A 25,871-nucleotide genomic window follows, 5' to 3' on the forward strand; every position below is an offset into this window, starting at 1 on the left:
TTAGTAGGAATTCTGCAGTATAAGCAGTGCTATCAAGCTCTAACATAAAAAGTGTGATGCAAAAACAAAAAAAGTGTGATCATCTGGAAAATTATTTGATTGTCTACTTTTCAATTCTGATCATTTCAGCCAATCAGCGTTGATCTGCAACCTCTAAATAATTATTTTGAGCGCTGCACACAACACATACATATGCATGTGTAGGAAATAAAATAACAAAAGAAAATTTTTTTCATATTACAACTTATCATAATTAATTCTTATTATAAACCTTTTAAAGTTTTATTGTTAAGATAAATAAGCAGAGATTATAAGTTGAATAGAGAGATAAAGAGAAAAATAGAAGTTACTTGTTTGAAAGATTGAATGAATGAAAGAAAGAGTGAATTAGAAATTAAACAATAAAATATAATTTAAAACTATAAATTCAAAAATTGAAATAAATATGCAATTTGCTTTGTTCATACTAAAAATAAAAATATGTGTATATATAATTACATATATCATTTATAATCTATATATACAAAACATATTTAACATATAAAATTTATATATGATATATTTATCATTTTTGTTGAGATGAAAAATCATGATTTTTATAAATCTCACTATACAAAAATTTTAATCACCTGTCGAATTAAATATTTTGTCTAAGCGTACAGTTTTATCCCAGACTTTTGCTGTGCGATATTTAAAGTACTGAATTCGATGTTTAGGAATAGCCAAAGACACAAAATCATCAACTGAATAAAAAACAAAAATTAATGAAAATAACTATTATTTTCAAAACTAATTTTATATTTAAAACTCTCAAACACAAAAAGAAAACAGTACAACATTATACTATCACATCATTACATTATACAAGCTCAATGCAATTCAGAATTTTCAATGCAGCAATGAATTTAAAAATGTTTTTGTAAAAATTAGAAAAAGTAAGGATGAACAGAGTTAATCATTTTATAATTTTATAATATTGGTCACATTTTATAAATTTTTCCCATATTTTTATTATTCTTATTATTTTTAATATTTTTAAATTTTTGTCAAACTTTAACTATTTTGAATTAGTTTTTTCATTTATTTTTATTTGATTGAGTTGAAAAAATTCTGATTTTAAAATATCTTCAGTGAGACCAACCCCACTCATTGTGACACTGTTAAACTGGATGGTTGTCACATTACTTCATGCATATTTGAGTTGTAAATAATTGATGCAAATTTGATATTGCATAATTTTTTATATATATAGTTTTATGACTTGTGTACATTTTTTAAATTACAATATAATTTTGGTTATATTGTTACCACACCTTTTATATTATATTATTATAATATATTATTTGTTAATTATTTTGGCAAAACTTTTTAAACATAATTCTTAAACTGTATGAGTTATTTTAAATCAATTTTTTCTTAAATCTGTTAGCAAATAATATGTTGACCATAATGTAGTTACCAAAATTTAACATTTTAAATGTTGTTAAGCAAAGCTTATAGAGAAGACCAGCGTGTCAAACTTTATTGAAAGCTATCAATAGCCCTTTGCCTAAAAATCAAACTCTTTGAGGTAGTAGGGTATGGGGCAGAAAGTATTGGGTTACATGATACCAGTAGCCGGGTTATTGTGATGACCTTGAATCTGACCTGACCTGGTGTAGTTAAAAGGAGTTACTTCCTGTAAGCAGTACTTTCTGTAAGCAGTAAAACATTGATAGGAATATTTTGGAAATGCATTAAGAAAAATATAACATCTAACAAAATAATAGAGATTAGGTTGAGCATAGGTTTTATAGTTGGAGTTTTAAAGTTGTTTTAAATAACTGGTGCTAATAGAACCATCAAATAAGGTCAGAAAAAAACCTCTTGCAGTAACTAGGTAAATTTCATTAACAAATCATGAAACAGCATTTAATAATTAGTCATGTTGCAAAAACTATTTTGGGATTTCCAAAAAATTAAAAAAAAATCATAATTTGATATTTCAATACTTTTTACAATAAATTGCTAAATTTAGGACTATGTGAATATTTTTTCTCACAGTAAAAACACTGAAAAGTTAAAATGATTTTTATCTTTACTAAACCAAACTCTGATTTTTACAAATATTTACATAAATTTATATTGCATTTCATTCTAATAATGTCAAATTGTTTGTTTGTCCGAATATCAATCCCACAACAACTCACGTTTTTAAAAAATTCTATCGTTTAAGAGCGATGTATGTCCGAATATCAATCCCATAATGCTTAAGCTTGAAAAACTATTTTAGTTACTCAATTTATGGTTGAGAACATTTAGGTTGATTTTTATTATTTACATCAAAATCAGAGAGAATAAAAGGCATGTATTTGTACCCCTTTCGAATTATTGTGCATTGAAGATAACTTTTTGTGTGGCTTCACGATCATTACTGATAAGAACCTGATAGTTTAAGTTAAGAAGTATATACAAAAGTATATGAAAGTAAAAAGTAGCAAGGTGGGAGTTGCTTATGATAATACTCAGAATAAGTTTAAGAATTCTTTAGAAGGTAACAAGCTAAAAAGAAGTGACTAAAATAAAAAAAATCCAACATATTAGTCAAGATTAACTTTTATCAAAACTTTGTATAAATGTTTATATCTTAAAAATAGGAGCATTAATACAAATTGTTATGAATCAAAAACGTTATTTTGTTCTTATTGAGCACTTTTAAATTTGTTTATATAAATTGTAATAAAATAAGCTTAGCAGGTCCTTATTATATTCTAAAGTAACCCACCTCAAATTATAACAAATATTTGATATAAAAAATATTTTTATAGGCTTGTTTTGGGCTGGTAATGATTTAACCATTCTACACAAAAGTTTGAAAACCAATAAATTTATGCTGCCTTCACACAAGGAAGAAGATCTACTTTTTATCCAGGACCAGATGGAGGGCCAGACAATGGTGATAGGAGAATTTGATAATTGTTTTGAGCAAGTCAGTGAGAAAGCCAAATCAAGAAAGAATCAGGAAACCATTTCTGTACAGAAGAAGCAAAAATATAAGCAATTTTCGTACCAGAAAATTTTTGATGATTGTGATACTGAGTGTACTGATCAAAGTTTTGATGATGAAGATTTTAAGATCCCTCAAGCAAAGGAAAAGAAAACTGATAAAGGTTAGGTACTCATTATCCCTAAGGATATAGTGTCAAAAACCACTAGAACTGCAATTGGAATGGAAACTTCTAACAATCAGTCAAATGCACTTTTTAATTCTGTTGTTACCAGTTCTGGTGGAAAAATTGATTAAATTACTTTTTCTCTCAGCTCTGGCTGAAAATTGCTTCTGTCAGCTTGCAGACACCATGTAGGTGAAGTTTTAAGCATTTTTATGGTGTGGCAATTCAAAAAACTGTTGGTTCCCAGAATTCATTGTTTAAATTATTGAAAGAGCACTGGCATAAATTTGACAGGAATCAGTTAAAGGATTTATTCAAGTTCAACCACCAAAAATCAGTATATTTTTGAAAAACCTTTTCTTTGATAATATTAGGGACTTGTCTGATGTTTAAGTGACTTAGACCTACCTCTAAAAAAAATTTTTTAAATTTTTTTTAACTCAGTATTATTTTTTTTGTATATAGAATACATTTAGAGAGTTGGAGCAGATATTTTAAAATAAATTTATATATACAAAGTTATATTAACAAGATTTGGCTTTGTCATTTCACTTAAAATGAAAAATGTTTCACAATTAAGGATGAATGCAACCGCTTTTAAATTTTTTAATCTTTTTTGTTTCTTAATTTGTTTCTTCGTGCAGTTAGATTGTCTTGTTTCTCTGAGCAGCTTGTTGCCTCTCATGCCTCTGATTGTTTGTGTTTCAGAGTTAAAAGGCAGAGGTAAAAATTTAAATAAAAAAATAGTAAAAAAAATAAAATATAAATATAGTAACCTGTGACTTCGAAAACTGTAAAAGACAACAACAATGAAAAGAACACTAACTTTTAGTATTTTCAAAATTTTTGATTTGTAAACATAGTTATAAGTAATTATATTGAAGTTTATGCTGAAAATATAACTTATATAAAGTATATAACTTTTACATTTTAGGAATTTTAATTTGAGCTTAAAACTAATTGCTTCGTTTTAAAAAAGATTGGTTTTTAAATAAGAACATATAGTGAATTTTTTTAATTTCTTTACCTGTATTCAGGCTACTTTTTTTATTGCACTTACAACCAGGGTTGGCATTAAAAAACCCACCCAAAAAAAATCAAAAAAACCCAGTTAAAAAAACCCGGGATTTTTTGGGTTTTTTTTAAATAATATTTTATTTAAAGGACTCTCTTTGCTTGGTTTTTTTCTATGATTTATTTATTTTAGAAAACATTAAACATAATTATGACTAATTAAAAGGTAATTATTATTGAAAAGAGGATATGGATATGATCAGAATATATCATTTAATAAGAATCAAAATTTTTAAAAGACATGATTTTTTTGAAATATTTCTGAAAAATAGTTTTAGTATTTTTTACTATATACTTTCAGTGATCTCAGTGGCTTTCATCAACCATATCAAAGTCAGGCCTGTGTTCTATCTTACAAATTACTCAAGAAACTTTTATTCAAACAGTATTATTATTTGTGTAGCATTAAGTATATTTAACTTTCATATTTTGATGCAACGTGTATTTTTCAGAAAAAAATCTTTATAAGAATGCCATTCGGAAGCGGAAGGAAGAAATGATGGGAGTGGAAGGAGGCCAGTAAGATAGAAGGGGACAAAAATAATGTTCAGTGTGACCATTGTTTAGAGAAGATTAGTGGAAAAATTGAAAGAGTTCGTATTCATTTGGAGAAGTGTAAAGAGAGAAAGAAGGACACTGATGAACAAGAACCAAGACCTGGAAGCTCAATGAGCAATATTAGCCTCTTGTCAAATGAGTCAGATACTTCAATTTCCGAAGGATCTATTATGTCCAGCTCCACACCAGCAAAAAGGTTTAAAAGTAGTAACTTAAATAACTTTGTAGTTAGAACATCAAATGATCAGAAAGATGCCATAGACAAGCAAGTTGCCCGGTTTTTTTTCAGCTCTAACATGTCTTTTAGTTCAGTGGAAAATTGTGAGTTTCAGAAATTTTGCTCTCTTCTTCGTCCTGGGTATGTTCCACCAAGCCGAAAGAGACTGGGTGGAGATCTATTAAATGATGTCTATGATGATCTGTCAGCTGGTATAAAGAACGAACTGGAAACCAAAGACACATTGGTAATTTGTCAAGATGGATGGTCTAGTATTCAGAATGACCCAATAATTGCTGACTCATTTTATGATGGAAAAAAGAGTTATCTGAACAACATAGTTGACTCAGGATCAGAAAAAAAAACTGCAGAATACTGCTTCAAAATCATCAATGAAGCTATAGTTAGCATAAAAAATGATTATAATAAGTTTGTATTTGCTGTCTGCACTGACAATGAAGCTAAGACGAAGAAAATGAAAGAGCTGATCAAACAAGAGTATCCTGATATGTTAACATATGGCTGTAATGCACTCTATATGAATTTGCTACAGAAAGACATTTGCAATTCTTTTTCAACAATTCTAAAACAGGTTGCGGAAGTTCAGAAATATTTTAGAAATGTGCATATGGCCCATGGTTTGTTAAAGGAAAAAGGTGGATGTATGCCTCAGCTGCCAAATGAAACACGCTGGAACTCTCAAGTTGCCTGCATTGAGACATACCAGAAAAACTATAACTTCTACGTGGAAATCTTTGGAGAGAAGATGGAAGATTTTCCAGCCAATATTGGAAGAATAATTGAAAATATAGCCATCAAATGTGAGGCAAGTCGTCTTCTTAGTCAAATGAAAAAATTGGGGATTGCCTTAGACAAGATGCAGATTCTTGTCATCTCTCTGACGCAGTTCATATCTGGTATTCATTGATAAAGGATGAAGAGCTATCCATATACTATGATGCAATAAAGAAGAGATTTTAAGATGCTGTACAACCCTTTCATATTTTGGCCTATATAACTGACCATTGCAATGTAGATGATTACAAAAGCTTCATTGATAATGATAATGAAAATAGTGCAGAACAATGGTTAGAGGACAGGAACCTGATTTCTTGGGTCTACTATACAAGTTTAACTTGAAGGACAGGGAGGTGTTTCCCAAGCAAATATTCTCAGAATCACTGAAGGTTATCTCTCCATCAGAATGGTGGAACATCATGAAAGGAAAGGTTACTAGATCTCAAATCAGGGATAAAGAGGTTTCTGCCAATTTCTGCAGCTTTCTAGCTTCACTACACTCCTGTCCTACTAGCTCAGCCTCAATTGAGAGATGGTTTTCAACCTTTGGATTTGTCTGGTCGAAGATCATGAATCGTCTTGGTGCAGATAAGGCAATGAAACTTGTGAAGATTTACAAATCATTTCACAATAGCTCAGCAGCTGACAGTAGTTCCTGTAATGATATCGAATCTGATCAATAAGTAGGTAAGTAAAAATCGTTTTTAACTTCAGTATAACCATCTAAATTCTAAAAAATTATAAAAATTATATTTCTATTATTTAAGTGTAATTTATATTTGTTTTAGTTTATTCTTGATGATCCCAGAGGAAGTGTTTAACTGGAAATCTGTCAAAAACATCTGAAAAGCTGACAAGAATTGAAAATTATTGTAATAATCAAACAAAGTAAAATTATGTAAGGAGAATTTTATTTACAGTTCTTTAATTTATTAAATTTTCCTTGTAAAAGCTCTTTTTAATAAATAAATATAACTATTACCATGTGTTTAAAGATAGTTTGAATGCAAAATAGGTATTATGTCTTTCTAAGCAAAAAAAGCTATTTTAAAAAAAACCCATAAAAACCCAATGAAACCCAGTGGGCTGGGTTTTTTGAAAAAAACCCGGGTGTTTTCCAACCCTGCTTACAACCCTCAAACCTTAAACTCCAAAAACAAGCCTTAAAAAACAATGCTGCTATGTGAAACAAGGTGACTAAGAGCGCTGCTGAGAAACAAGGTGAGCGTAGTATTACTAGAGACATTTTAGGAATCAGACTTGGAGCATCTCACTTATAAAGTGAAAACTCTACAATTACATCACTACCGCATCAAAAGCTTAATTTAAATCAGTTTAAAAAAAAGATTACCAGAAGCAATATCTTCCCATGAAAAATCAGTAAATTTTTTTTCCTTAATACCAGTAAAACGATCTATGTATCCAACTATAAAATTTTCAGCTGGAAGAGATTCATCCCAAAGTATTCTATTGATAACATTAATAGCTGTTTTCATAGGTTTCTTTTTCTCTTTTTCTGATTCTGTATCTGAAACTTTTTTGAATGTTAATTTTTCAGTTGGTTCTTTTTTATTTTCAAATGTTTCTTTTTTATTTTCAGTTATTTCTTTTTTATTTTCAGTATGCAAATTATGACATTTATCTGCAAATTTACAACTACCCATTAAAAAAAAACTACATAATACATTAGCTTTATTTGATATTATTGGCGTCTTCTTGATTTCTTCTTCAACAATCTCTTTAAAATACACAATGAGATCATAAAGCATTTGAGATCCAACATGTTCTTTTGCAAATGCTATTATTTTTTCTTCTGTAAACTTTTCCTCCCCAATATGAACTTTAAACTGAGGCATAACAATAGGATAATTTTCTAAAAAAAAAAAATTCTAATAAAACAAAATTCTAATACAATGGCTATTTTAGCTTTAATCAGTCTTTATTACTGAGCACTAAATATTGTCCATTTAGCAAATCAATTAATATTTAGAGGTCAATAAAAGTTTTGACTTTTCAAATAAACAAGCAAAAGAGTAAAAACTTCTTTTATATTTTCATATTTTAATATTAAATTCTTAAATAAAAAATGTAACAAAATTTGTATTACTTTTTCTCAAAACTGCACTGGGACAACTTTTTCTCAATATTGCAACTTATATATATATATATATATATATATATATATATATATATATAAGTTGCATATATATATATATATATATATATATATATATATAATATATATATATATATATATATATATATATATATAAGTTGCATATATATATATATATATATATATATATATATATATATATATATATATATATATATATATATATATATATATATATATATATATATATATATATATATATATATATAAGTTGCATATATATATAAGTTGCATATATATATATATATATATATATATATATATATATATATATATATATATATATATATATATATATATATATATATATATAAATTTAATTTAGATTTTTAATCTTTTTTATTGATATTTATTTTCATTCAAAAGTGTTACTTTTTACAGAATAAAAATAATTTAAAAAACATTTTTAAAGCCCAAAGAAACAACTGTTTTAATAAAAAGAATTTAAGTATTCGCTATAGTAGTAGAAAATAGGTAATTAGTAATCTGTAAAAAATAGATGTTATAATGCAACAATGAGAAAAAAAATTATGAAACAATATGGGATTTTGGCCATCTATATCTAGATTTCCGCCAACTATAGCCCAAATAGACAACTAGTAGATTTTTGTTGCTTTGTCTTATAATTTTAGAAAATGAAAACAAATAATTTTTCTGAGTTTGAATTTGTTGAAAATATTTCAACCTTTTTTTCCGCTGCTAAAGTAAATTCTTAATTTATTAATTCTTACTTACCATTATTTCTACCACTCTTGCCTTTCCAATTGGAAAGATAAGAATGGTAGATATAAAAGAAATATTATTTTTACCACTCTATATACATCATTTCTACCGCACTAACTTTTCCAATTGGAAAGGTTAGAGCGGTAGAAATATAATATAATTGATATTATATTGTATATAATACCAATATATTATATAAAAAACAATATAATATCAATTATATTATATGAAAAATAATATAATTGATATTATATTGTTAGCAAAAAACATATAATTTTCATAAACTTTACTCTCATATCTTTTTTTATAATGAAGCTAGAACCTTGAAGTTTTTTGCATCAATTAGTTTGACTCAACTTCTTTCTAACCATATATAGAAAGTGCTTTTATATATTATTTTTTTTAGAACTACTATTGATAAAAAAAAAAAAAACAAGTTTTTTTAATCAATAGTGGTTCTAAGACATAAATAATATATAAAGAAAAAAAGTTTTTGAAGCTAAGATTTCTTAAGTACCAAAACAAATCAAATTTGTTTGAAAATTCCCATATAGATTAAAAAAAGGATGAGGAATCTAATGGAATGGGGAACCTTTTAAAATTTATACATAATTTCTAAGTTCTCAGCATTTAAAAACCTTAAGGTTGGTTTTTTTAAAAAAAAAAAAAAAAAAAAGATTTCCTGTGAAAAAAGCAAGTATAGCCTTTCCTCTATTCAAGTCAAGTATCTATTTATGTTTTCTTGAAGAAATGGTACTTATGAATTTTGTTTAAAAATTATGTTATGTTTTTATTCCTTTGCATATCATTTGTTTTTTTGTTTTTTTTTTATTTCGGTACCATTTCACGCCAAATTTTTCTTACTTAAAGACAAGGCATTTCGTCAAAAAATTATCAGTTTTTCCAGCACAAATAACACAATAACTTTGGATCCAATTAACTTCTTAAGTTGAAAGACCCTTCATTTTTTAGGCCTTTTTAAGCTCTATGCAATTATGGTAATCATATATTTAAAAAAATCCTCAAGGAATGGATAATATTGTCATTATAAATAACATTTTACATGTCAAAGCTTACTTACCATCAAGAAATATCTCTAAAGCAAGTGTTTTATTTACAAAATAAGTCAACCATAGAAGTTCAGGATCAAAAGCAATGTCATCTTGAAATATTGCCTGCAATACTTCAATTTCTTCCATTTTTAAGTTATCCATAATAATTGAGGAAAATTGCTATCGATAAAGTATTATAAAATATTTTTTTAACTTGTTTTTTTATAACTATTTCATAGATGGACTTTGATAGATAAGTGGATAAATATATAAATGATTTCTTTAAATTAAATAAAACATGACTATTTTCGTATGCTAATACTATTTCATCACATTTGGAGTATTTTGTTAAGTTTATTTCAATATGTGGTGCAACTATGAGTTAATTCAGATGTCATAAAATTTTAAAAACTATTTATAGATTTTTTTTCGCGTGATTTAAATGTTTATTATATTGCGGACGTTGACGAAAGTCAATTTTCGTCAAATTTTTTCGTCTAACTTATATTGTAGAAAATTAGCTCTTATAAAGTGTAAAGCAACGAAAAAGAATTAAAAAAAAATTCTACCAATAATAATTCTTATAGATTCAAGATAAATAAAAAAATAACTTGGTGGTGCAATATTTAGCCCCCTTTTTTTTGAATAACTTTTTTTTGAGTAAGAGATTGACTTCTGCCAAGTTTGTTATGGTACTGCGGTCAACTTAAAAAAGTTTAAATTTGCAAACATTTAATTATTGATACAATATGAGATACCGTTGCGCTAGCCACCGTATCTAATATTGTATCAATAAATGCTAGTTTTAAAAGACATCATCAAAAAGTTTAATAAATATTTTCTAGTTTATTGAGTTTAAATACAAAGGTATCTAAACTCCCTTCTTTGTTTATTTAAAAATCATTTTCTTATAACAAGCTAAACCCATGAAAGAAGATATTTATAAAACTTAACATTTATCATGTTCCCAAGTAAAAACACGTGATATTAACTATATTCTCAGTATCATATTATTATCTGATAAATAAAGTAAATTATAAACGAAAACAAAATAAAAATAAAATTACTTCAGTTTAAGAAGTTTTTCCCCTATTTGCTATTTTTGCATTTATAATGCGGCGGGTAAAAATCTTCCTTATGTGTATTATATTAACTCAAGTAAACGAGTTTGTGTTTTGTAAGTTAGCTTTTTATATGCTTTTATATATATTCATATATATATATATATATATATATATATATATATATATATATATATATATATATATATATATATATATATAATATATATATATATATATACCCAGTAAACACAGATCGGTTCAGAATAGGTCAATATTTAGTCGAAATCAGTCGAAAATTGGATCTGTTATTAACTAAAAATCGACGCTTGATTTTAAATGTATATTTCAAACTTTTTTATATATACGTTTACTAAACATCGATCTAACGTTTAGAATATCGACTTACATTAGTCAATATTGTAAACCTTTAATCAACCTTAATTAAACGTAAACATTTATAGATTCAAAATCTACGCTTTAAATCTTTTAATATATGCGTTTATTAAAGGTCGATCAAACGTTTACAATATTGACTAATATAAGCCGTTATTCTAAACGTTTGATCGACGTTTAATAAACGTTTATTATATTATAATAAAGCAATATAGCGATCGGTCAGAAGACTCACATAACAGCTTAAGTCACGTGGTTTTAATAGGGAAAATTAAAGCGAAACAGAAAACTTATTTTTTATTGGCTAAATAAATTCATGGATGTCAAAAAGCCCTATTTGCGACAATCTACCTTCCTAAATGCCAACAAATCAATGGACACCGATGTTTTAGAAATTATTGATGGCAACATTGACACAGTTAAAAAATATGAGTTGCTGGTCTCTCGTTATGAAAGTCCTGCTGCAAAAACTTTTTTCGTAAGTTTTATAAACTATTTAAATTCATTTTGTAACCACTAATATGATTGTGTAACAGTAGGTATTCATCTTTGCAATAATCAAGATGTTTAATAACTAAAGATTTATTTTTTTATTTTAGATGCATATTAGCTTAATTAAGTTACATTTTGGTAAAAACCACTGCAAATGTTATGTCGCGACGCACAGTGACTCAGGACAATCAAAAAACGGCAAAAATTAAATAAAATTTGACATAAATTGTAAATAAATAATGTTATTTATCAAAATAATAATTTTTGGGTCAAAGATTTTAAATTTGTTATTATATTTCAAATTTGTTATTATATTTACATTTTTTTTTACGCGCAGCTTCAACGCGTTTAATGCGCGTTTGCGCGCTTTAAGGTGACTATGCGCGTACAAAAAATTTTTTATTTAAGTTTTAGAATCTTCAAGACAAACAAATTATCTTGATATATTACTTTACTTGATATTTTAATAAAAATGGTTTTTAAAGGATGTTGGTACATAGAGAAAAAAAACTATATTTTGTTACATTTATTTTATTATCTACATTACAATCAATTTAATAACTTCGTTTGGTAACGGTTTTCCTCGATAGCTCTTATGTTTTCTAAAAGATATGCTTGATACTTTTGGATCTGATCTTACTAGAAGGTAGTACATCTGATTCATCATTGTGTTTAACCTTGATATTTTTGCCGTGTGCTTAAGTCTAGAATTTCTTATCTGTTTATTTAAACTCTCCAATGCATCTTCCGAATATACCCCGATTGGCAAAGGTAATTTATGTGATATAGAAGAACTATGCAGTAGCAGTTTATGTACAGTAGGAGGCATAACATACCAGTCGAACAAACTCACTATACGTTTAGCTGTTTCAGTGCAGTATAAATCTAATTCATTGATATTACTATAATATCCACAAGATATTGTTATGAGAATATTATGCAATCTTTCAATTATATCACAATCAACTTTAGTAATTTCAGAAAAAACTTCACTATTTTTAAATGCTCTTCTTGCAGTATTGTCGTCATTGGTATTTCCAGACCCAGTTTTAGGCATGTCAACACATAGGCTTAATCGTTCTCTGAAGAGTACCTGAACCTCTTTTTTTTTAAGTCTACAGATAATTTTTTTCAATTGTTTTTGGCTTATACTTTTTAATTTTATAACTCAAATGAAGAATAAATTCCAAGCATCTTATCCAGCAATCCAAAGCTGAAATTTCTAGCCCCAAGGCTGACTCATTCTCAGTTTTTGTTTTTAATAAATCAATATTGTTCATTTCGTTGGGTTTAGCATTGCACACATTGCAGGATTGAGTGGATTTTGACTCTGTGAATGCGTTAACTACTTTATTATCAAACATCGTAAGATCAACTCTATAGCTGATATTAAAGGTCACCTTTCTTCCTGCAATATCAAAAACTTTTCATAACGTCTTTAAGATATTTATTTGATTTTTTAGATCTGATTCTTCTTCTCTGGATAAAATTGGACTCTCTTTTTTATATTGTAGATGAAGAGGTCTACAAAAGTGACAATTTGAAGGATTTCCATTTTTCCAAATTTCACCATCTACTTTGAGCAATAGAGGCACAAAAGCTGTACTAAAAAGATTTTCTTCACTTTTAAGTTCTATACGTGTGTTGCTTGTCTCGTTTTTCTGTTTACAATTACTTTGGCTCGCTGCTCCATCAAAACTAATCTTTCTATATAAAATTCCAAATATTTTGTTACCTTGACCACAATTAGGTATATCAATCATTTCTGTTATTCTACTCACAGTTTGATCAAACATACTTTGAAGAGTACACTTTGCAGAAATTTAAGAAAAGTGTATATTCTCAGGATAGCATTTCAATTTTTCCTCAAAAATATCGTGCAAGGTAGGATAAATATGTACATTGTGTACAAGAACTGAGTTTTTGATCATTTGATATTGTTTATCGCTGAGATCAGTGTTCATTTTTAACGCAAGAGCTTCCTCTACACTCATGTTAATGGGAAAGGTTTTATCCAAAGTTTCATCAACTTTTTCTATCTCTAACACGTTAGAAATATTGTTTTTTAAAATAGAGGCTTTTTTTTTTCTCTAGCAGCATTTGCATTTTTCGCAGAAGCTAAAATTAGAGCTTCATGATGTTCAGTGACTAGTTCTTTTATTTTTATTTTTCTTTTGCTTCGCTCTTCAAGAACACTCCATTGTTTATGGGGCCTTCCAGAACCAAAATGGCTATTTTTATTGTTTATAAGATTTTTTTGAAGCCAACGATTTTCTTTTTGTTTTGTTTTAGTTTTTTCTTCACCTTTGAAATAAATATAACAAAAGCAACCTTTACTTTATTTAAGTTTTCTTTGCGAATTTCTTCAGTATTTTTTATTTCATTAAGTAAATCCTTCCATAATCTAATTTATCCACTCCTAACTCACGTATATTTGGTCTAATCTAATCACGATCTAATCTTTTCATTGTTATTGTTTTTAAGGACCATCATTATAATAAAGCTAATATATCAGCAACATTTTAAACTACATTATATATTTTTTTACTTTACACTGTTTAAAATTTTATTTTGATATGGCTTTAACAATTGTCAACAAATGTTACGTCTTGTAAAAACACTATATTACTAAGTTAACTTTATATTACAGGAAATAATAAAGTTGTTCAGTTAAGCTTTTTCAAACATGTTGTACGTATCGAATAATAAATCGTTATTTAAAATTGTCAATAAATATTTTAACAAACTGTTAAATAATATATAATGACAAAAGCACGTTTTTTAAAACTATATTTAATATTTATGATTTAAAAACTATATTAGAGCAAGTAATACAAGTAAAAAATTAAAATTTAAGTTTCCCGCCATTTTCATATGTTTTGATTATAACAAAATACTTTCAAAAATGGCGGAAAACAAGGTTTTTAAGTGTTTGACAACATTTGTATTTCTTTAATAACTTCCAAAACCGCAGGAAAACGCAAGAATTCATTTATATTTTAAAAGTAGAAATGTTAATTAACCAGAAAAAATAGATTTATTTTTGGAACTCGGTGGAACATTTTTTTAGCTATAAACCAAAAAAATACAATTACTTGCTGCCTTTTTTTTCAAAAAGTCTTTAAACTTGAACAAAAAAATCATTTTTTTTTTTCCTTTTAGTAAATTTGAAATATATAGAGTCAAAAGATTATCTTTAAAATAAATAAACACTTTTATTTAAATTAAAAGTACATTATTTTAGTTAAATAAAAATCTCACATTTTTCAGATTTCTTTGAAAATATTAACAAACTTTTTCACTTCTTTTTACTATAAAATACAAAATAAAAGTTTTATTAAAAAATTATTTATTCTTTTGAAATAAAAAATTATTGCAACTTAATATTATTTAAAAAAGGGCACTTAATTTATAGAAAAGTTGTGAGGGGTTTATTACCATTTTTTTGTTGTTTTGAGTCACTGTGCGATGTTACTAATTTTTTAATGTCTAAAATAAACATGGATGATACAGGAAATTTCGGAAACTTCCATTCAGAAAATCCTCTATATGTAAAGCTGTTCTGTATAATTTCAATTTTAATTGATGAATTTACATTTAAAATGCCAACTATTTTACTCTAGTTTTTTTGCGGTTACAAATCAGGTTACGAAATCAGAGGATCAGGATGCGACCCAGGCAGCCAACACATAAGGGTACCTTAAGAGACCCATACGGGGTTCGATACGGCAACCCGTTGCTACCCCAGCGGGAGATGCAAACGGGTTCCACACGGGTCCCATACAGGCTCCCCGCTGGGAAAACCATACGGTTCCCGTATCCAGCCCATTTAATTAGTCCATATGGTTACGACTAGGAAATTTTGTATACAGCCCAAAAGGAGCCTGCAAGTATCTGAAGTCTCATAAGCGTGATACTTTTTCATTTAACCTCTGCCATAAAGTCAATCAGGAAGAAGTCATAAAGAACAAGAAACGTAGAAAAAAACTACAAAATATAACTTAAACCAATTATTTTTTAAAAAATATCACTAATAATATTAAACAAATTTGTCCAAATTTTCTGAAGGTGTTACATAAACAGCATCGAGTTCAGTCGAGTTAACGTTAATAGCAAATTTAGTAGATCTACGACTGTTGCTTCCACGATCTAGTGAGTTGGCAAACCATGTTGAAAGTTCAGCTTCGATTTCCTTTTGTGTGCAACTTTTTGTGCTAGGATTTAATTTAACGGCACCTATTTGTAAAACAGAAAAGTATTATTAAAATACACACACACACAAAAAAAAATATATATATATATATATACATGTTTTTTTTTTTATAAGCATAACGCTTATAAGCATATAGAGGCTCAGATTTGGGAAAAAAATAAGCATATGTAAGCATATTCCTGAGCCTTGATAAACTATTTAAAAAATTAGAATTTTATTTAGTTAAAGATTTTAAATATATTTCTAAATTTAAACCAACAAAAACAACAAAAATCGAAGTTTATGTTTTGCAATGCAATGACTTAATGAAGTAATGAAGTCATTGTATTGCAAAACCTAAACCTCAATACTTGAACATAAAAACATAAAGTTTAGAAGTCGCTCTGAAGTGTTTTATTTCTCTCTTTTTTTTTCTCTCTCTCTCGCTTTTAATGTGTAGTTTATTTAATACCTTATTTAAAATGTTTATTTTATTTTTAAGTTTTATTTTCAGATACTGATAAAATAATAATAATAATGTCAAAGATAATAAAGAGAAAGCAGCCTACATTGGCAGCGTTTGGTTTCACAAAAAATGTTATGCACAGAGGAGAAATGAGTGCAATCCGATTGCCGTTAGAAGCTGTTGAAACTAGTGTTGAATGCAAACATTGCAAAAAATTATTTAAAAGCCAACAAGGACTAGCTTTTCATGTTAAAGTTATTCACGGAATTAGCAAACAAGATTGTAAACATTCACAATCACAAGTTCTTCAAAGAAACGAAGAACTTATCACTCTAGCAGTGAAAGATGTGCTCAATAATATAGTCAACAAAGTTGTTAGTGAAATGAAAAAAAGTGAAGAGTCTCGCCAATTAGCTGGTAAGAAACGCCACCAATATACTGCTGCCTTTAAAGCAGAAGCAATTAACGCCTATGGTTATGAGGCAAATCAAGAAACTATAGCAGAGTCGTTTGGTGTAACACAAAGTCAGATTTCGCGATGGCTTAAAAAAAAAGAAACTATTATTAAAGATGCCGAATCATCCTATCGCAGATTGTTTCTGAAGGGAAGACGTTCCACAAAATATCTTGAACTGTACGAAGCTATTTACAATGAATTTTTACAAGCCAGATCGAAAGGTCATATTGTAAACTTTTCCTGGCTTTGGAGTAAAGCTAGAAATATACAATTAAACATTGATCCAAACGTGGAAATAAAACTTCATGTTATAGTTCGATTTTTACAAAAAAAAGAGTTAAAAATGAGATCGAAACAAAGAAACAAAAGGAAACATAAGAAAGAAATGGAACCATTATTACAGAAATGGCATGCCACATTCAGAGAAAAGTGTATCAGAACAGGTTCTAAAGATCCAAGTTACGACAAAAAATGGGGACGGTACCAACCTGGACAAAGGCTCAATGTTGACCAGAGCCCACTTCCCTTTGTTGTTCATGGTAAGAAAACTTATGAGTATGTACCCAAGGGTCAAGGTGCAACACATAATACATGGATCTCACAACCCGGCTCAGGATTGGAAAAAAGGCAATGTTCCCTTCAAATTATGTTTCGCCCAGAAGGAGAGCAACCAAAGCTAGCCATCATTTTTAGAGGTCAAGGAAAACGCATTTCAAAAGACGAAAAGTTAGCATGGCACAAAGATATTCACGTTTACTTCCAGCAAAATGCTTGGTTAGACCAAAACGTCTGTAAGCACTGGTGTGATAAAACACTTCTTCCATTTGTAAAAGAACAAAAGCTTGATAAATTTGTTCTTTTGCTGGACAACTTGAAGGGACAGATGCAGGAGGATTTTAAAGATGCTGTGGCTGCTGCTAAAGGACTTCTCTTGTACGGTCTACCAAGTGCCACTGACCTTTGGCAACCAGTTGACGCAGGATATGCTGCCACTCTGAAAAGACTTATTACCATTGAACATCAAAAATGGCTCGATAGAGATAATCATTCTGATAGATGGTTCAGTAATGAAATGCCCTACACTGCAAAAGAGAGACGAATTTTGATTACACATTGGGCAGGGGAAGCATGGAAAGCTTTAAACACTTCAAAGTATGACAAGCAAAGGAAGAAATGTTGGACGATGACTGGATGTTTAATGACTTCTGATGGCTCAGAAGATTCGCTAGTTAAACCAGAGGGCCTTGATTGTTATAAAGTTCCCCCACCATCCATCATTGATCCTGGAAGTGATCAACCCATAGGAAATCAGGGTGATATTCAACCAGTGGAGGTAGATGATGCTATAAATGAAAGTGCCAACGAAATTCTTCCAGATGACACCTTTATTGGTCTGGACGAGAAGGAATGCGAAGTTCATATCTTTGATTTTATTGATAACATTTGTATATAGTATATATGTTTTATTTTTTATTATCATACTATAACATTAATTCAGCTACATTAAAACCAAAGCAAATACAGAGCATAAGTCAACTTTTTATTTTTCTTATACCCATTAACCTTAAGTAACGCGTACACTTTAAGAAAGTATTGAAATAAGCATATTTTATTAGAAATATGCTTAAGCTTTAGCATATTTTTGAGCCTCTTTTAACTTTTTGCTTAAGCATACCCGAGCCTGTTTCAAAAATTTCATATGCTTATAAAAAAAAAAACATGTATATATATATATATATATATATATATATATATATATATATATGTATATATGCTTGTTTTTCTTTTTGCCCTGTCAAATTGAAGCTGCAAGCAAGAAGGCTGTCTAGCAGCATGGGCATTGATCTCATTATAAAATATGTTTAGCCTAAAAAAAGTTTGATGCAAGTTATGGTGCAGAGATATAAAAAAATAATATAAAAACATGAAAGTTTGTTCAGAACTGCAATTATTAAAATAAACTGTATTTAAATAAAAAATTAAAAAAGAAATTTTAAAAGTAATAATTTTTACAACTATTTTCTTTACTCCTGGATTTTCCAGCTTCTGTGTTAAAATTTCTATTTCTTCCATTGACTTAGCTGGCAGTGGAATACCTTCTGGAAGATCTGAAGATATATGATCATTCAAATCAAGTTTGCAATGGATAGATTGAATTTGTGCTGTATGCATTGCCTGAGTCTTTTTCATATTTTCCTGATTGCTGATTACAGTTGCTAATAAATTAGCAATCATCTGTAGACTTACAGACTCACCTAAATAGAAAAAGTCTGTATTAAACATAAAAACATTTAAAAAGAAAATTTCGGATTTAAAATACTGGTAATAAAATTTAAGACTATTATCGAATTGTTATTAAAAACTACATCATATACTTTTTATTTTGTTTAATTTTACATAATCATTGTTTTACATATATATTTATATACACTTACTTCTGCCGATTATAGTAAGCAATATGCGATAAAAAATGTAACATTTCTTTAAGTGTGTTTTAATAGAAAAAGAAAAGGGAAAAGGAAAAAAAAATTAAAATAAATTGATTCCTGCCCTAACCCAATCCCTTCTCCCTAATCAGTCGATGTATGCAGTGAAGCCCACGCCTATTCCTAAATCAGTGTGACATCATAGCGCTAACCAAAGTACGCAGTACAACTTATATATATACACAAATATATTTATATATATACATATATATGTATATATAATATATATAATATATATATATATATATATATATATATATATATATATATATATATATATATATATATTATATATACATATAAATTTATTTTTAATTATATAACTTACATAATTTTGAATGATTATATATAATTATTATTTATAGTCAAATATGGAGTCATTTATTTAAGTTAACATTATATCATATAACTTGCCTAATACCTGCTAATAATTTATTATTATTTGTTGGACAGGTGGTGATTTGTTGAAAAGGTGATGATTTGTTTTGAACAGGGGCAGAGTCCATCAATATGCTTTTCAATTGGGAATATTTTGATGCTGAATTGTTAGATCTACAAGAAAAAATTTTAAGCTCAATACCAAACCAATGGTATAAATTTAAACAAGTTAACAATAAATAAAAACATACATATTAATATGTACCAAATATATTTTAACTGATATAACACTCGCATATGTACTGGTAATAAACCGAAAATAACAGATTTTATAACTGGATATTTTTTATTTTTAAAAATTATTTTCTGTTCATTATCAGCAAATATTCCAGTGTTATAACAGCTTTTTGCAGATTTTTGAAAACCAGTTTTTGAATACTGTTTGTAGTAGACTTGCTTGTTTTTACTTTATAAACACTTATACTTAAAGAACTTGAGGAAAAAAAACTGATTATCTGGTATATCTGGCAAAAATATATGGTACACCTCATTACATTGAATACAGCAATTTATTAGATAATTGTATCACTACTTCTCTATTTCGAAGTCTAGTCTTGCTGCTGGTAAACCATCAGAATCATATTTGCTCAACTCAATATCACTTCCATAACTGTAAAAGAAGTATAATTACGTTGTAGTATAATGGGGTTAATATATATACATGATTTGGTATTGGTTAGTAGTAAATAAATAGAAAATGAAAAAAAAAAAAAAGAATATAACGTATACTACCAAGAATAAGTAAAACCTTTTACATAACCAGTAGACTAAAACAAAATCCCCCAAAAAGTTATTACTTAGTGATACAAACAGGATGTTACTTACAGATTCAGTAAATTCTGAGGCTTTTTGTGAATGAAAGGCGAAGCAGGTTTGTTTTCTTGAGTAACACATATTGCATTGTTTTTTCTTTTTTTGTGCCAAGTTTTCTTTTTTGCTTTATAAAATCAACAAAATATTAGAATAGTTAACACTATCATTTTTATTTTACACTGCCATTTTAATAGTTACACTGCCATTTTTATGCCTTGTTAAGAATACAGTAACAATAATAGATAAAAAATAAGTAAATAACCAATTCTTTATAAAACTAGATAACACCTTGGTAAAATCTGATCATAATCTTCTTCTTCATTCTCAGAGGAACTAATCATTTTACATCTAAACAGTTTTGTAAGTTATAAATATATACATGCATACGTGCATATTTCAAAATTTATTAAATTATTAAATTCCATAATTAAAGTTACCTTCTAACACGTTTCAATGCATTTTCTTCTGACGTATCAAGGTTGGAGGTGTCCTCTGCTTTTTTTGCTTTTGAACGTGCTTCAGTAAGACTGTCTATAAATAAATTAAAAAGGAATACATAAAAAACGTTATTGCATTAAACAGAGGTATTTTTTGCACTGAAACATAAACAGAATATGATTATAAAAGCATAACACTAATTTTACCAGCAATTCCAAGTATTCTAACAGTAAATAAAGGCCAATGCACATCTGGAACCATTAAATTATTTTTAGCCTTTGCAATACCTGTCAAATTAAAATTTTTTCCATTTGGCCAATAGATTTCAACAGATATTTTATTTTTAATACTGGATGAAAGTGAACTGATTTCAACTCCATTTATCCAAGTTAGTGGCACATAATCTGTTGTATTAGTTTCATTGAATAAAACTATTGCATACATAACTACACTGTAATTGTAATACAAATGCTGTATCACAAAAATAAAATTTTAAATATATATATATATATATATATATATATATATGTATTTATGTATGTATGTATGTATGTATGTATGTATGTATGTATGTATGTATGTATGTATGTATGTATGTATGTATATACATATATATATATATATATATATATATATATATATATATATATATATATATATATATATATATATATATATACATATATATATATTCAGCCTTTGAAATTCAGGTCGGCGTTTGGCAGTGCAGACCCAAAAGTCAACCTATCTTTGTTTTATGACCACATACAACAGCGAACCTGAATCCCTTAAAGTGTCTGCATGCAAAAATAAATATACGTAAAAGATATAATATTAGTTCAATATTATTATATTATAATGATGTAATAAAAAATATATAATACTAGTTCCTAATTAATTTATTGTAATTCATAGATAATAAGCATATTTATTATTAGCAAATTCACAAATTTGCTATATTCTTAAAATTCTTAGTTGCTACATTCTTAAAAATTTTATAGTCATAAGAAATATTGTCAATAAGTTTTTTTAATCAAATAACCATTACCCCTTTCGCAACAATAAGAAAAAAATCCAAATAAATTTTTTATTATAGATCCCTTCTTATATGCAGCTGTATGCTTTTGGGTAACCCTTCACCACTGTGAATAGCCTCTTATAATGTTTTATCTGATTTGAGTATTTTTTTCATTACACAAAATAAGTACTTATTCAATATGGATATGAGTATATTATGTTTCTCATAAACTATTTATAATAAATCATAATCAAAAAGTATCAATTAACATAATAATCGTAAAATTAGTTAATTGCAAAACTAATAATGAAAAAGTTATAACTTCAAAAAGTAAATATTTTATAATACATAATACAAAATAGTAAAGTAATAGTAAATATTTTTTGCAGCAAGTTATTTGATAAACTAGAAAAATTTATTTGTGGAATAACTATAAAGCCGTTTTTAAATGGTAGTTTAAAATACTTAATATTTAGTTCTTTTATAAAAAATGTTGTTGAATTAAATGACATATTTTCCACATGATATATGGACAAGCTTGTTGAATCAAGAGGATCCGTAAAAAATGCTTGCTTACGCTGAAACTCTTGGCAGACAACAAAAGCATTAGCCTCTGAGCAGATTACATCAGTTAATATGTTTTTGACTAAAATAACTTTATCATTAACACCAAAACAATTGTCAGCAGTTGCAAAAGAAACTAGAAACTGTGGTCCAAATTATTGCTTGTATTGAATGTAGTGACGAAATGGCAATGGTAGTGGACCTAGCAAGTGTTTTTGTCGAAATTTAGACGGTATACTTGTTATAAATACGTTAAAGAAGAAAACTACTGCTTTAGGAAAAAAACTCAATTAAATTAACTACGGATACAAGAACTATAATCAGCTGTAACAACCATAAAATATATGTCCATCAAAATCATAACAAGTACACGTTTCTTTCTCTTCACACTCCGGACCGTATTGGAATAATAGCTGACACATTGCACATCCATATTTTGCCGGAAACCGGCTTGCACAGTTACAACAATCCTCCACCCATAAATCATTCATACTGTTCTAAATATGCTGGTTTACGACAGGTTCGACCTGACCTTCGAATTTTTGTAGAAATGGACTCAGAAAACGACTCAGGTTGTTCACAAGGTCTCTCGGGACCCACGTTTTTACTTTCAAACTGTTCACATACTCTGTTGGGATTAACATCCTTTTTAATCGGTTCGCATTCATCATATATGTTATCACTTGGAACTAATGTTTCAGGTATTTGATTGTTTAACAAAGGATTATTTATGCCATCTGCTGTTTTAACTAAAGGTTTAATGCAATCTTCCACGTGACGTTTTACAATCTGATCTATATGTCTAATCTGGATACGACCATCCGATGTCAACACTTTATAGTTAACATTTCCAACTGCTGATACAATAATGGCTGAGATCCACTTCTCACCCCCAATATAATTCCTTACATAAACAAGGTCTTTAGGTTGAAAGAATCGACTTTTATTACTAAAAATACTTGGAAGCTGCTTTTCTTTGATTTTAGTGATGGCCTCAGGAAGAAGCATCGACAAGGAATTTCTTAATCTTCTACCTAATAAAAGTTCAGCCGGAGAAACTCCAGTTGTAGAATGTGGTGTTAAACGATATTTAAAAAGGAAGCGACACAATTGCATCTCAACATCATTCCCTTGAAAAGTTTTTAAAGAATTCTTAAATGTTTGCACCATTCGTTCTGCTTGACCATTTGAGGCTGGATGATACGGTGCTGCATAGACTGGTTTGATATTATTTGAAGCCAAAAACTGTTTATATTCTTCACTTGAAAACCCAGATCCATTATCACTAACAATAACTCTAGGTATACCATGGGTTGAAAACAAACTCCTGAGTACCCTAATTGTTGTTTTGGCATCAGTGCTTTTTACAACTTCCACTTCGATCCATTTTGAGAAACTGTCAACTACTACTAGGAATATTTTTCCATTTATTGGACCTGCATGATCAATGTGTAACCTCTCTCATGGTTTACTTGGATATTCCCACGGATGAGACTCAGTTAATGGACACTTCTGATTTCTTTGACAGGTCTCACAATTTTTTACTTTGTTCTCGATTTCGGAATCGATTCCTGGCCACCAAACATAACTTCTAGCTAAAGCTTTCATTTTACTCACTCCTGGATGAACATCATGTAACTCATCCAATACTGCTTCTCGTAACACTCTAGGCACCACTACTCTTCGCCCCCACAACAAACAACCTCCTTCTGTTGACAACTCAGAAAACCTAGATGTGTATGGTTTCAGTTCCATTTTATTATCTTCTATCATTAATCCCCCATCTAACACTTTATTTAGAACCACTCCTAATATGGAATCATTGTATGTGGCTATCCTCAACTGTTTCTCTGTAACAGGGGTGTTTACTAGCTCCATCATAGCCACATCCATGGTTTTTAAGCGTGACTTTTCCCTCGATGCATCTAATGGTAAACGGCTTAAACCATCTGCAGCTCCATTCTTTTCACCAGGACAATACAGTAGTTTATAATCATATGCTGACAGTAGCAGGGCCCAGCGTAATACTCTTGCAGCAGCTCTGGCAGGAAGTTCCTTATTTTCTGAAAATAGCCCCAGCAGAGGTTTATGATCAGTGTACAAAGTAAACTTGTGCCCATATAAAAACTGATGAAATTTTTTTACTGCAAAAACTAATGCTAATCCTTCCTTTTCAATTTGGGCATAATTTTGTTCAGCCATACTTAATGTTCTTGAAGCAAAACTAACAGGTTTTTCACTACCATCATCCTGCTCTTGGCTCAGAACTGCTCCCACACCATGTGGACTGGCATCACAGTGAACTATGATTTTTTTTGATGGATCAAAGTGAGCTAACAATGGTGCATTGCATAACAATGTTTTAACTTTTTGAAAAGCTTCCTCGCTATTTTTACTCCATTTCCAAAATACATTCTTCCTCAACAAATTATGGAGTGGTTCTGTAATGGAAGCCATCGTAGGTAAGTAGGCATTGTAATAGTTAGCCATGCCTAAAAATGCTCTTAACTCTCTGACATTAGTGGGTCGAGGAACATCCTTGACTGCTTCCACCTTTTGTGTTGTTGGCCTGCAACCTTCTTGGCTGATTATAAAACCACAGAATACCACTTCAGGTTGCATGAAAGAACACTTAGATGCTTTAAGAGTTAATCCTGATTCCTTTAATATTCTCAATACAGATTCTAAATTGATTAAATGCTCTTTATCGGTTTTTCCAGAAATGAGTATATCGTCCACTCGTACTTTCACAAATGGTAACCTGCCCAACCTCCTATCCATTTCTCTTTGAAAGATGCCAGTTGCACTATGAACACCAAACTGAAGACGAGCCGGCTGATATAAGCCTTGATGCGTATTTATTGTTAGAAATTCTTGTGAGGCTTCATCTAACTGAAGTTGCTGATATGCCTGAGACAAGTCGAGCTTGGTGTATTTCTGTCCTCCTGCGATAGTGGCTAACTGATCAGTGGTGTTTGGTATTGGATAGGTATCCAGAGGGGCAGCTTGATTTATTGTAACTTTATAATCCCCACATATACGCAACGGACCCAAAGGATCTTTTGAATTCTTTAGAACAGGCACTATGGGTGCGGCCCATTTTGAATACTGGACTCGTCTCCAAACCCCTTGGTCTTCCAAACGATCAAGCTCTTGTTCAATCCTAGCTCTCAAAGCATACGGTACTGGTCTTGGTTTAAAAAACTTTGGTTGTGCATCCTCACGTATGGGTATGTGACATTTAAAATCTTTTAGACATCCTAAATTATCACTAAACACCTCTGGAAATTTCGCCACTAA

General features: G+C 28.8%; 2 protein-coding genes and 3 long non-coding RNA genes across 6 annotated transcripts in view; 2 read left to right on the forward strand and 3 right to left on the reverse strand.

Moving 5' to 3' along the window:
- The window catches only part of LOC105843712 (uncharacterized), a 32,763-nt gene extending 22,314 nt beyond the window's left edge, over positions 1-10,449 (reverse strand). Inside the window, exons 1-3 of one of the 2 annotated variants that reach the window (XM_065817762.1) lie at positions 9,780-10,449; positions 7,151-7,672; positions 630-743 (exon numbers count right to left, since the gene is read on the reverse strand). In XM_065817762.1, coding sequence (XP_065673834.1) covers positions 630-743; positions 7,151-7,672; positions 9,780-9,912 — 769 coding nt within the window. In that variant the 5' untranslated portion in view covers positions 9,913-10,449. The remainder of the gene's footprint in view (positions 1-629; positions 744-7,150; positions 7,673-9,779) is intronic. The other variant, XM_065817763.1, reaches the window with a different exon arrangement.
- Positions 10,450-11,377: 928 nt separating this feature from the next.
- On the forward strand, positions 11,378-11,994 carry LOC136090632 (uncharacterized). Its single transcript, XR_010643587.1, has 2 exons — positions 11,378-11,685; positions 11,807-11,994. It is a non-coding gene; the product is annotated as an uncharacterized LOC136090632 (long non-coding RNA).
- A 4,434-nt stretch (positions 11,995-16,428) lies between these two features.
- LOC136090928 (jerky protein homolog-like) lies at positions 16,429-18,267 on the forward strand. Its single transcript, XM_065817905.1, has one exon. The coding sequence runs from the start codon at positions 16,429-16,431 to the stop codon at positions 18,265-18,267; it is 1,839 nt and encodes a 612-aa protein (XP_065673977.1).
- A 697-nt stretch (positions 18,268-18,964) lies between these two features.
- Positions 18,965-20,318, reverse strand: LOC136090755 (uncharacterized). The gene is made up of 3 exons (XR_010643694.1): positions 20,271-20,318; positions 19,722-19,852; positions 18,965-19,069 (listed from the first exon to the last, which is right to left on the reverse strand). It is a non-coding gene; the product is annotated as an uncharacterized LOC136090755 (long non-coding RNA).
- A 521-nt stretch (positions 20,319-20,839) lies between these two features.
- Positions 20,840-21,029, reverse strand: LOC136090756 (uncharacterized). The gene is made up of 2 exons (XR_010643695.1): positions 20,989-21,029; positions 20,840-20,899 (listed from the first exon to the last, which is right to left on the reverse strand). It is a non-coding gene; the product is annotated as an uncharacterized LOC136090756 (long non-coding RNA).
- Between the last annotated feature and the right edge of the window lie 4,842 nt (positions 21,030-25,871).

The sequence above is a fragment of the Hydra vulgaris genome, chromosome 14 (genome assembly GCF_038396675.1).
Source record: "Hydra vulgaris chromosome 14, alternate assembly HydraT2T_AEP".
NCBI classification, from domain to species: Eukaryota; Metazoa; Cnidaria; class Hydrozoa; order Anthoathecata; family Hydridae; genus Hydra; species Hydra vulgaris.

Bases quoted from the DNA above. Each gene is read 5' to 3' on its own strand.
- LOC136090928 (XM_065817905.1), top strand. From the start codon at position 16,429: ATGTCAAAGATAATAAAGAGAAAGCAGCCTACATTGGCAGCGTTTGGT.